The 12,824-nt window shown below is 42.0% G+C and overlaps 1 protein-coding gene across 1 annotated transcript; it reads right to left on the reverse strand.

Annotated features, from left to right (window-relative positions):
* Positions 1-736: 736 nt before the first annotated feature.
* Positions 737-12,750, reverse strand: reep2 (receptor accessory protein 2). The gene is made up of 8 exons (XM_026999339.3): positions 12,543-12,750; positions 10,501-10,573; positions 9,180-9,256; positions 8,362-8,482; positions 8,124-8,237; positions 7,863-8,025; positions 4,722-4,894; positions 737-3,830 (listed from the first exon to the last, which is right to left on the reverse strand). The coding sequence occupies exons 1-8, from the start codon at positions 12,572-12,574 to the stop codon at positions 3,756-3,758; spliced, it is 828 nt and encodes a 275-aa protein (XP_026855140.1). The 5' UTR covers positions 12,575-12,750; the 3' UTR covers positions 737-3,755.
* Between the last annotated feature and the right edge of the window lie 74 nt (positions 12,751-12,824).

A 12,824-nucleotide genomic window follows, 5' to 3' on the forward strand; every position in this document is an offset into this window, starting at 1 on the left:
GCTCCTAACCGTAAAAAATTGAACATAAACTATATATTCATTCATCTTCTTCCCCTTTCTAGTGCCTATAAGCATACTTAAAGAACTATAAACACCAGCATACGAGAGGTCAATAGATTATTACACCGGATATAATGGAGATCACATTTTAACCTGTAAAAAGGATGACCTACACAAGCAATCATTTAAACCAGACTGAGTAGCACAAATGGCAGCATACCAAATTAGAACTCTGAATCATATCATGAGTAATCAGCACAGACTGCACAAACATGCATATCAAGATGGCTCATTTAAATGAAGTTATCACTGTTTCATTGTTTATTTGTACATAAGGTTCTATTAATTGGTCAATATAATGAGGAAACTCATTAGCGGGATATAACACACAACATAATTAGTTCAAAAATAAGTTATCACTCAAACACTTGCAAATGTAGTCGCTTCTGTACATTTGGTTGGTGAAGTCAATTGATGAACAGCGACCCCCTGTGACACAGCCGAGTACCGCATTAACTCAACAAACGAAATTCACAGCAAAAAGACCTCTTACTCAACCTCTGAAGAGTCAAAGAAATAAGACAGTGATCAATGTAGTTTCCAATACCATCTTGCTGCCAATGATCAACATTTGTGTGTTGACAATAAAAGGCTAATGCAGTCAGACTGCATTCATATAGCTGTTCAACCCAACTCACTATTAATAACTATCCCAAAATCAGGAATGCAGTCCATGTGGGAGCTGTGGTATGGTTTTATTTTGCAGTGTTGGTATGTCAGTTAATGTTTAGCAGCAGTCCTTAAACATATCATTATCATTCTTTATTACAGTGGAGTACAGACAACTGGCACAAACAATACATTAGTGCTGAATATTCTCTCACACTTTAAAGTCCTATACATGATAATACTGATCTCAATCACACAGCAAGAAATATTCTGAACAGAAAGAATAAAGAGAAATATGAAATGAAAATTCCAATTGCAAAAGAAGTAAGTATTACAACACCAGATGTGTCAATAGGATTGTGTTTACCATCACGCAATCCTTGGTCAAACTCAAAAATTTAAAAATTCAAGTCAAGGTTTGACATAAGCAAGCAGTGTAAAGAAAAACAAGTGGAAAATTAAATAGTTCTTTAATTTGGAGATTTAAAAACCTAAATGATTTTTTTAAAAACTATGTTCTGCAATATTTACTTAAAAAAAAAAAACCTGTTCTTTCAACAACAGGATCTGGCATTATAAAATACCAAATGTGTATCTGTGTTAACTGGTCTGTGTAAATGTGTGGCAGGTGTGGTAAACTCCAGCTCTTTGCTGTTCGGGCTAAAGCCTGAGCCTGGCTCAGAGCTTCTTCACTCCAGGCTCAGAGGCCCAGCCACACACATCCATGTCTTCTCAGAGGCTCCACCCTGACTCCACCCTGACCCAGACAAAGGGCTTAAGGATCAGCTCCAGAGATGTCTCTGGGCCGCTAGAGCGGGCAGGGGGACAAACTGCTGCGCCTGGAGCTGGGAATCACTGCTCTGGGTTCGAGCAGCAGTGTGACAGGGATCACACTGGACATGTGTGCATAGCACAAGGGACCGGCAAACTAGAGTGTGGAATTAATTTCACCATTGCTGAATGTTTGCATACAACCAGTTCTGACCATTGATTAATGTTGTCTTTAAGACCAAGTATATTAGAATATAGAAATAAACACAAAAATAGAACCAATATATAAAAACTAAAAACATTCTGTCAACCAATAAGTAGCTTTTTACAAGACTTTTTATACCTCTATTATAAAAGTGGCAAGTGATCAGATTTGTCAAAAACAAACAAAAAACCCAGAGAGTAAGGCAAGCAAGCTTATCCTGTACAGTCAGAAGTATAATAATTATATACATTTTTCCCAGTGGATTCACATTGAGAGACCAGTAGAGATCCTACATGTTGATCTCAAGCATTTCAGAATAACTCACTGTCCAGGGATGCACTCTCTCTGCCCTTAATCACATATATGTTAGAATAAGCATGAAAAACTGATCTGAGTGCAGGGCTTACCTGAGAGGTCTGATAGACACAGCCCCATACTGTAGAGCTCTGCTTCATTTTCATAGGAGTATGGCTCCCTCTGTTTATTACCAGTAGTCATTACGCTTGATAATGCAGCCCAGCTGCTCCAAGATCAGTGCTGTTGGCTCTGCTCTCTAATGCTCGGTGCACTCTGCTAAGAGGAACAGGCTAATCTTGCATCTGTATTAAGAGACAATTTCTTAATCAGAGCGGACACAATCCCACCTTGGGCGAGATTTAAAGCATTGACAAATGAGTCTCACAGGGGCCATACTGCATAAGAACACTGAAACAGATAGACATGTTCTTTTCAAGCACAACACAACGCAAAGACTGTGAAACCAGTGGGATTTTGGTGTAATTTAATATGACTAAGGAAATGTTTTTCTCCACTGCATGAACACTGTCAGTCATTTTAAAGCGGCACCATGAGGAGCTGGTTAGGGACGAGGAGCTGGTTAGGGTTAGCCAAGCTCAGGATGGAGCCTGCAGCACCCACTCACACCTCTGAGTTAATGTTCTGGTGGACGCCACCATGGAGGAGTCTGCACAGCAACCTTTCTGCAGCACAGTGTGATGCAAACACCCAGAGACAAGTCAGCCTTTCCCAGGCACTGTCCGAATAAGAGGCCATTTTCTGGTAATGGTATGCGGATCACTTTTCTCTTGGCCCAGTATGTTACACAGGCTTAACTTTTTTGCAATCTATGCAGGTGTATATAAGCCTTCATAATCCTTCAAAATGGTGCTATAAACCCCATGATGATTACCCAAGTGTTTAACAACAGGCTGTCTGTCGTGTTTGTGGCTGTGCTGCACAGAGGGAAAATGGCCCTGCGAGCGGGGGCTGGGCGTCCTCGGTGTCGGCCCAGACAGAGCGCTCATTAACGGTGAGAGCTTTTGGAGTGGATGTGACTCTGGCCTCTCCCTTGGCATACATCTCCTGGAGCGCTGACGAACCATGACGGGGGTGGGGTGGGGTGGGTACAGAACCGTACTCGTGGCCCTGACTTCCCCCACAGCTTTTCAACATGGTCATTAGGCATGTGAGAGAGAGGGTCTCTGAAGCTGGGCTGCCTTTCTTTGCTTCCTGTTACAGTGTGGTGTCACTGCTGCCCCCTGGTGCCAGGGTGGGCATGCTGCATGCCAAAAATTAGAGCTCTGGGGTGCAAGACAAGGAGACACAGTGTCCTAAAGCAGAGGGGAGCTGGGAGCAGGACTTGGAGAGTGTACTGCTACTTCTGTGAGTGCAGATGAAGCTTACTGGTCTAAAGCATTAGTAAGATCTCCATTACAACCTACAGAGGATATGGTGGGTAGTGAGGCCACTGCATGCATGCACACACACACACACAGGTGCACGCACGCATGTACACGCAAACCTATTCTCTAAAGTATGATATAAACTCAGATGATGAAAAGCTTCTGAATAATACAGAAACTGAGAATTCATAAAGTCTTACACACACACATAAAACGGTATCTAAAATAAGTCAGAAAGCAAAACAAGCCTAGACCAAGGGAGTGATAAAGTTGGTACACGCAGCTATGTGTGTGTTTTTAGGAGAGAATCTACCCATGTAGTAGTGGATTTACTCAAGTGTACAAGAAGTATTCAGTGTGTGGTGCTTGTGTGTGTGTTTGTGTGTGTGTGTGTGTGTGTGTGTCCAGCTTTATCTCAGCAGTGCTTCTCATGGTGTCTCAGCATTATTGCTGGTCATAGTAGTACTCTTCTTCTTTGGCTGTTTTTTCACCATTTTAGATGTCTGGTGCCCATGATAGGAGCAGGAAGGGAGAGAGAAAAAAAAAGAGAAAAAGTGAAGTTATTTAAAAAGTGCACATTCTGCTCTAGCAGCAAACCTCCTCTTCAAACCACTAAGCTAGCGAGAATGCATATGTAGGAATAATTGGTGACTTTTAACATGCACGTTCAGGCCTTCTGACATATACTGGGTAGTCCTAACTGTGGATAAAGTTTGCATTAGATCCACTCTGCCCTATTACAAGCCTAACTAAATGTTCGCACTTGAATTGTCTATTTGAGTCAGAGCCACCTGAGTGAGCAACAGCAAACAAATGAGAACCTAGGAAGACTACTGTGATTAATCTTAGACAAGCCTAGTTTCACTGGACCCACCATCAACAGCAAGGTGTTCATTGCAGGCTTTTTTTTTCTCAGAACTGATGGACATGGAATGTAACACATTAACAGTACCTTAATAAAGAATAAATACTCAATGCAACATTTAAACTTTGAGAAAAAAGAGAAAAAAAAGGGAGAAAGACAAAAGAGGACATGGACAGGGTACAACAGAGAAAGAGAGAGGGAGTGGGGGAGGGAGAGAGAGAAAGATGTGAAGTGATGCATTATGACTGAGCAGTATTGGCTGAAGAGTCCTGGAGCAACACACAACTGCAAATGGCAACTGCACTAAATTCCAAAAGGATTCACCCACTACTTACAAGCGCATTTGGATACACGTGTTTACATTCATGAGTTTGTCTCCTTATGAGACACCTTGCTTAAAATAATGCATAGTACATTTGATCTGTGTGTGTGCTTGTGCATTCACGCATGTGTGTATATGCATGCATGTGTGAAAATATGTGCATGTGCTTGTGCATGTGTGTTTGTGTGCAGGTGTGCGTGTGTGTACCTCCGTCTTCGTGGCTGCTGGTTTCTTGGCTGCTCTGACACTAGCTGTTCGCTTGGCCACTTTGTCAGCAGTGGCATCCTCATCCGAGTGTTCAGTCCTGCTATCCGATTGGTCGCCGTCAGACCGGGAACTGAGCTGTGATTCGGTGTCTGCAATTATGGGTGTGGCACGCACTGAAAAGAACAGAAATAGCTTTCTCAGATGTCCACTAAGAAATAATGGTGCTTTTGAAATGTCAAGTTATATACACACACACACAAAATACAATTGCCACATATAAAGCCTTATATGAAATACCTTTAAAGAATGAAGTGAGTATCAATACAGTTTTAAATTTCAATACACTGATTTAAATGTTTTTCCACTTGCTTGATACTGTCAAAATCATTGCACATCAAATTCAATGAAATCAGACTGACAGGTCACCACAGACTATGATCGTAATAGGGTAGCACTAAACCAAGTCCAGTTTTTAGTACATTCCCCTAAAACCAAAACATGCCTTATTTACAATAGTGAAAGGCTGAACCACACCGCAAACCCACGCTGCTCACAAAACTTACATCGTACCTTCAAGCCAGTGAGCAAACATCTACACCTACACACAAACACACAAGCCCCTACACAGACATGCATGCACAGCCACACACGCATTCCTCTCTCTTTTCCCATGATGGGCAGATATTTAAAGTGTGCCAGGCCAACACAAATCCGAGCCCAAGAGACAAAACCCTTCATTGAAAGTGCTCCACAGAGGTGTTGCTTTGTGCTGCCATCAGACCACAGGCTAAAACCCAAATGTCTTTGACATCATTTACTGTAACTATGACCTCAGAGGAATCCTAGATCTCCTAATAGTACATTTTGGTTGAAAAGGAAATGGCACACTATTTAAAATGGGCCAAAAAGCCTTTAGCTCAAGTTCCACACTACATCCGTCTCTCCTCTTGTCATTGTTTTGCATGTCTACAGCACATGATTGTTCCCTAGACTATTCCTTTATCCCCCTCGCTCTCCTCTCCCTCTAACCACACACTGATCACATCACCACCAGCATGGAAACGAGCAGGAACAATAGCCTCCTGCAAGGCTGGGGTCAGTGAGTCTGCAGGCCTCGCAATCGCTCTGGGAACACTGCCGCTTAAAGACACACTGGCTCCAACAGCTACCGGTGTAAATAAAAAGTAAAACACGTTTCATCATAACACATCTGAGAGCTGTGCAAAATCTGATGCGCGAGTTCATTCACTTCTGTACCAGTGTAGACCTTCAAAGGAACTACAGTAATGTACCACAACCTCAACATCATTGTACAAAATGATGGCTGATGAAGAAAGCAAGTTTTCTTCATTTTATGGTTCAGGTTTAAAATGTTTTTTTTTTTCTTTTGGAATCTTTGACTCCCTTAAAGCATATGTAACATTCCCCACTGTATTTATGACGTACCTACTAACCTTTGAATTGTGCTGTAACAGGTTCGCATGTTCATGCAATAACGCACATACATGGCAAATAATAACGCACGTACATGGCAAATAACTTGCCAGCAGGTGTAGTAGAGTCATAGAAAACCATCAGATCCAACATTCATGATATGCATGCTCCTGAGTTTGTGTAATTGAATAATTAATTGAAACAGGCGTGTTCAAAATAATAGCAGTGTGGAGTTCAATTAGTGAGGTCATTCATTCTGAAAAAACAGATGTCAATCAGGTGGCCCTTATTTAAGGATGAAGCCAACACATGTTGTACATGCATTTCTCTCTGAAAACCTGAGAAAAATGGGTCGTTCCAGACATTGTTCAGAACAGCAGCATACTTTGATTAAAACGTTGATTGGAGAGGGGAAAACGTATAAAGAAGTGCAGAAAATGATAGGCTACTCAGCTAAAATGATCTCCAATGCTTTAAAATGGAAAGCAAAACCAGAGACATGGAAGAAAATGGAAGACAGCACCAGAATGGCAAAGACTCAGCTCCAGGGTAATCAAAGACAGTTTGAAGTTACCTGTGCATACTGTGACAATTAGAAGATGCCTGTGTGAAGCTAATCTATTGGCAAGAAGCCCCCACAAAGTCCCATTGTTACAAAAAAGGACATGTGCTGAAGAGGTTACAATTTGCCAAACACCACATGGACTGGCCTAAACAGAAATGCAGAAACATTTTATGGACTGATGAAAGTAAGATTGTTTTTGTTGGATCCAAGGTTTGTCAGACGACCCCCAAACACTGAATTCAAACCCCAATACACTCTGAAGACAGTGAAGCATGGTGGTGCAGGCATCATGATATGGGGATGTTTCTCTTACTATGGCGTCAGGTCCATTTATCACATACCAGGGATCATGGATCAGTTTGCATATATCAAAATACTTGAAGAGGTCATGTTGCCTTATGCTGAAGAGGAAATGCCCTCGAAATGGGTGTTTAAAACAAGACAACGACCCCAAACACACCAGTAAGTGATCAGTATCTTGGTTCCAGGCCAACAAAATTAAAGTTATGGAGTGGCCAGCCCAATCCCTAGACCTTAAGAAAACTTGTGGGGGGACATAAGAAATGCCGTTTCTGGGGCAAAACCAAGAAATGCAGAGGAATTGTGGAAAGTTGTCAAATCATCCTGGGCTGGAATACCTGTTCACAGGTCCCAGAAGTTGGTCAGCTCCATGCAACACAGATGTGAAGCAGTTCTCAGAAACAGTGGTTATACAACTAAATATTAGTTATTCATAGCAATGCTAAATCCTAAAGATTTGTCAGTTTATACAGTAAATATTTGAGTTTGTGAAGAAAAATGCACACTGCTATTTTTTTAACAGCCCAATATTCATTTTTCTTCTAGAATATAATGCGCAGTGTTCCCAATACATGGAAATAAAAACTATTATAAGGATCCTGAGCTTTACTCATGTTTTTAAACACACTGCTATTATTTTGAACACAACAGTGCGTGGGCACTGTATTGTAAGAGTGTGTGTGTGTGTCTGAGCGCATGGACATTATTCCACAAGTGTCTGTGTACCTGACCATGTGGACGTTACTCCACAAGGGTGTGTGTACCTGAGCAGGAAGACATTACTCTGCGAGTGTGCGTGCACAAGTTAGCAAATGGACATTATTCAGCAAGTGTGTGTGCACCTGTGCGTGCAGGCGTCTTGGTGCGAGGCAAAGTAGCGGCGGTGTGCGTGTCGTCAGCCGGGTCGAGTAGGCCAGCACGCAGCTGTAGCTCCTCTTCATTCTGAATAAGCGTCAGATCCTGCATGCTGAAACTACGTAGCTTCTCCGAGAGGACACCCTGACCCTGTACACACAAAAAAAAAATTATACATTTTATACTGTACTGACACTTTTTTTTCCCCCACATTTATACTGCATACACAACCAGTCCCTCCCGTTCACCTTAGCGGCTGCAGTGACCGCTGCTGTAGCTGCAATATTCAGCCCCCTCTTCCCGAACCGCATCATCGTCTCATAGCTACGGTCCTTCGCCTGAGCAATGTACTCGTCAATCTCCTGCACGCACACGCGCACACGCACGCACGCAAGCACATGTACCAGGATCAGCATGTGCATTCCTGGCTAATAAACCAAGCCAGTGCTAGTCTGACAGGAGCGGTGGGTGTGCTAGAGGCAAGACCTTCTCTTTCCTGGAGAGCGTGGGGTGCACAAATTTGCGGTACAGCACGCTGGAGCCCTTTGTGTACGGTGAGAGCAGCCAGATCACGAAGGCGATCTTCAGCTCAAAATAAAATGGAAACCTGCGCAAACACAATACATCCTCGTAGCACACCCGGGACAACACGCAAGAGGAAATACATCTTCATAATACACCTGGGGCCACACGAGATGAAAAGCTTTCCCAGCGGACAGCGGACTACAGGCTTTTAAACCAGAAGTTTAGTGGCAACTGCCACAAATTTACAAGGTTGCAAAGATGCAATACAGTGAATTAAGACTGTTACACAGTAAAGTAACAACACAGTAAATTAAAAATGTTAAATAGTCCTGAAGGAACTCAATTTACCAAGTTTAAGTACTTATTCAAAACTTAAACAATGCAACATACAAAACAACTGCTTAGTTACTTGTGAGACATAAAAAGATAAAGCTATACAGATGTGTTCATTTAGATTGTAATGAAAAACTGAAAAGAAAAAAGTTAAAAACCATGTACTGAAATGTAAAGCAGTTTTAATAAGGTTCAATGTGACAGTTCACATTTTTGCATTTATAAAACTATAAACAGTACATGCATTATAATCAGAACTTTGTAGAACAAAGTAATTTTCTTACTATATAAAATACCTTAAACAATGTACATTCAAAAAATACATTAAAAATCTAACTGAAAATCAGAAAACATCTTAATGTATGTATATTTACACACCTAATAATGAAAGCAAATCACTTTCTTAGTATTAGTGTCAGTAATTGGAGTATGTGAAGGCCACTCACCAAGAGAGAAGCAGATCTGTGATCGTCTCTGCTGTCGTAAAGAGTGCAAATACTATCCAGTACATCATCCACTTCACCTGAGGGACACAAGGACACATGCTCACACATGCAACAATATCGGCCAAGGCCAAGATTCAACAGGCACAGGTTCACATCTTGCACATACACCATGCCTTCTTTCAGCATATGCTAGCCTTAGGTAACTTGTACGGCACACAGGAGTCACTCGCAGAGCCTTAAAAATGGGTTCACAATAATCCAGTTACAGAAGGGTCATTATAAACTACAAACACAATTTAACTAAAATTATCATCTACCAATTGTCAAAAGAACTGAGAAACAGTAAAACATAAAAAACGAAAAATGTAATTCTACAATAAGTAAGAGACCCTTGACAGACACCGGACTATCTAGACCCCTGCTAAAGCAGGAGAGATATAGAGAGAGAGAGAGAGAGAGAGAGAGAGAGAGAGAGAGATACATACACAGAGAGGCAAAAAGGTGGGGGGGGGGGAGTAAAAATGGCAAGCCTGCCAACTGTTTTCTGACCCAGAGGGGTTTCCATAGCAACCTGTGAGAAATCTCCCTGGAATGATGTGGCATGAAGTCTACTCCAGGAAACAGGAGCTAAATGCTAAATGTTGACAAAAACATACTAATTTTTAATTAGTATCAGAAGTATCAAAATGTGTCTTTTAAATAACCCCCTCAGGTGCTATAATCACCTCATCTGACATTTATTCATTATGCCACCAGTATGGTAAGGCATTGAGCACTTAGATCAGAGCGTGAACAGATAAGACTAGATATTTTTAACTCAGAAATTTGTTATAAATAAACCAACGATAAGCCTCAAGTTATAATCAAATTGCATAATAAAAACTAAACAAACTGTAAACTTCCTTTGATGTTTAGGCTATGATGTCCAAACATCATGTACAGGGTACATGACTAACGAATAAAATGCATAGAATTGGTACCAGATTCATAATAAAACTCTTAGCAAATTTTTTTTTTCTGAACAACAACAACAATTAACTAACTAACTAACTAACTATGGTGTATAACTACCAGTTTTCACTTTGAATTATTTCTGCATCATTTTCAGTTTACATTTGCTGGACACCACCACTCTCTGTAATACCCAAATACTGTTACTGAACTGTCATCACACGGATCTCTTAATGATAGTGGATCCATTGCTAGGCCTATAGATGATATGACAAAACCAAAGAAAAAGCCAGATCAGAGTATCCAGAAAGCCTGATTAGCCTCCCCAGCAGGCCAGACTAGCTGCATGTAGCCATGCTGGAATACTCACATATTCCTTGACATTCTTTGTCTTCACTGCCTTATAGGAGGAGTAAGCTGGATAGAGCGTTCCAAACGCCAGGCTGTTGGGGAGAGAGACATATTAGCCTTTGGCTTAGGACCCACACATGCTTTCTGTTCCAGTAAATTTCACCCAGCTCACCTTACAATGATGAATTAGATTTCAGCATTTTGCACAAGCAAACCAGAGTAACATGAAGGACAGTATCTACTTAAAATGTCAGTAAGAGACCAGTCACAGATGAAATCTGTCAGTCATTCTGTAGCAACAATGATGTGATGTTTTTGAACTACTGTGCATTTCTCTCACTCGGCTTACGACAAAGCCAATGGTCAGCTCCTCAGTCACTAGACAATTGGGTCAATCGGTCCAGCCACCCAAAATGCTAAACTCATTATCCCAGTTCAGTAAGGAAACAAAACCCATGGAGGGTAAATTGAAATAAGAGACCCAGCAAGCTGTGCAAAGGCCTGGGTGAAAAACGAGGCCTTGAAAACAGCACATGAGCTGGCCGGATTTCGATGGCGTCATCTCACTGCAGAAACCAAAGTTAGTGGGAAGTTCTACTGCCAGAACCCTTTACTCGTCTCCTCAAAACTGGGCGCAGACACTGACCGCTGGGGCTCTGGCAGCCCTCTGATCTGGGACAGGGCTGCTTCACTGGGGCCTGAACCAATGTTAACCAGCAGAGAGTCAGAATGAATCATTTATTACCATGGACTGAGAGTAGGAGAGCGGTTTGGCCAGAGCGGGGTCAGCGCTAAGGGCTGACACAAAGAGGCACAGGCAACAAAGCCGCTCGTGCAGACACGTGCTCTCGCACACGCACAGACACAAGCACATGCATGCACCCACACACACCCTGGATGCTAATTTTTTTGCCAATGTGACAGGATCCCAACCCCTCTGCAATGGCAGAATTAACAGGCAGTTGTAGCCACTGCAAAGATTGTAGACATCAGCTGCCAGTGTGTGTGCATTTCTCAGTGTACAATAATTCTGTGTTCAGTCTGAGTGTTGTACTTGTGCATATGCAGAGTCCAATGAACTGAGCAAGAGTGGGGCAGATCCAGTACATGTCCTCGATCCCATTCAGAATACTCCCACTGCCATAATGCCTCTCCCAGACTATGCCACTCCAAAGCACACAATGTAAGAGATTTATCAGATAATTACCAAACAAGGCTATACAGTGGCAGTTCAAACATATCACAGTCCACGCTGTTGCAACCTAGCCTCTCTCTCTCTCCCTCATCAAAACATGGAGACCAAGGCCTGCTGGTTTAATCACAATAATGACAAAGCATCCTCTGTGGGACACGGCCCGAGTCTTCTTCAAACAGCAGTACACGAAGGAAACTGTAAATTCGAGGCTTCTCAGGCACATCCGATTCGGTTTAGTACACTCGACCACGTTAAATGTCGACAACAGACGGTTTAAATGTGAGAGTCATCAGTAACAGATTATAATCCTTCATTATAGAACATTAACAGTACAAGGAGGTCATCTCTGCATTTAGGCCTGGTTATTAATATAGCTAAAGCTCCGACTCCCATTCAAACGGATGTTCAAGAAATGTTCAGGGAAAACGAAATCAGCAGAGGATAAAGCACAACGTGCTCAGGTCAACAGCTGGAATAGGTGCAGCCTTATTCAAACCTGTCCGTGTCCTGTTTCACGTTTCATTTTTGGTCAGGCATCGTTAAAATATACTTGGCTATGTGATTTATCAAAATCATTGTTAATTAAAATTATATTTAAAATTTATTTTTATAGAGAAGCTAAATCTGTCAAGTGACAACCAATACAGATAGGTAGCGCCCTGTCTGAATGAAGTCATCGGTCGCCGTTTTATTAGCTAGATATCCGTTAGCAAGCATTGGTATATTTAAGTAGAGAACCGGGTTTTGAGGGGGGGAGTGAACATCTTACAAATTACAGCTAACTGGAGAACAGGGGAGAATGATTCGGAAAGACTAGCAAAAGGCAAGCAAATTACGACAAACAAGCTCAAAAAATCCATACTCACACCACCATCCTCGAAATGATCCACGACACCATCTTGATTGTTGCTGAATTTCACTTCTCCTTGGATGTTACTGTAGCATCCATTACGACAAATGATGTGAATTACTCTGAGGTAACATGGCCCTTTGCCTCGCAGCTCAACCGAATCACAGGTACCTCAGAACTACATTAGCCAGCAGCTTCTGTTCTGAGTCCTGCTGGCTACATATCTGTGCAGACAAGCCCCCTACAGTCTTAAAGGGACAGATGGCTCTTGTATCAGTTTGTCCTACAAACACAGCCT

This window comes from Electrophorus electricus, chromosome 16 (genome assembly GCF_041902795.1).
Source record: "Electrophorus electricus isolate QZ-2024a chromosome 16, ASM4190279v1, whole genome shotgun sequence".
NCBI lineage: Eukaryota > Metazoa > Chordata > Actinopteri > Gymnotiformes > Gymnotidae > Electrophorus > Electrophorus electricus.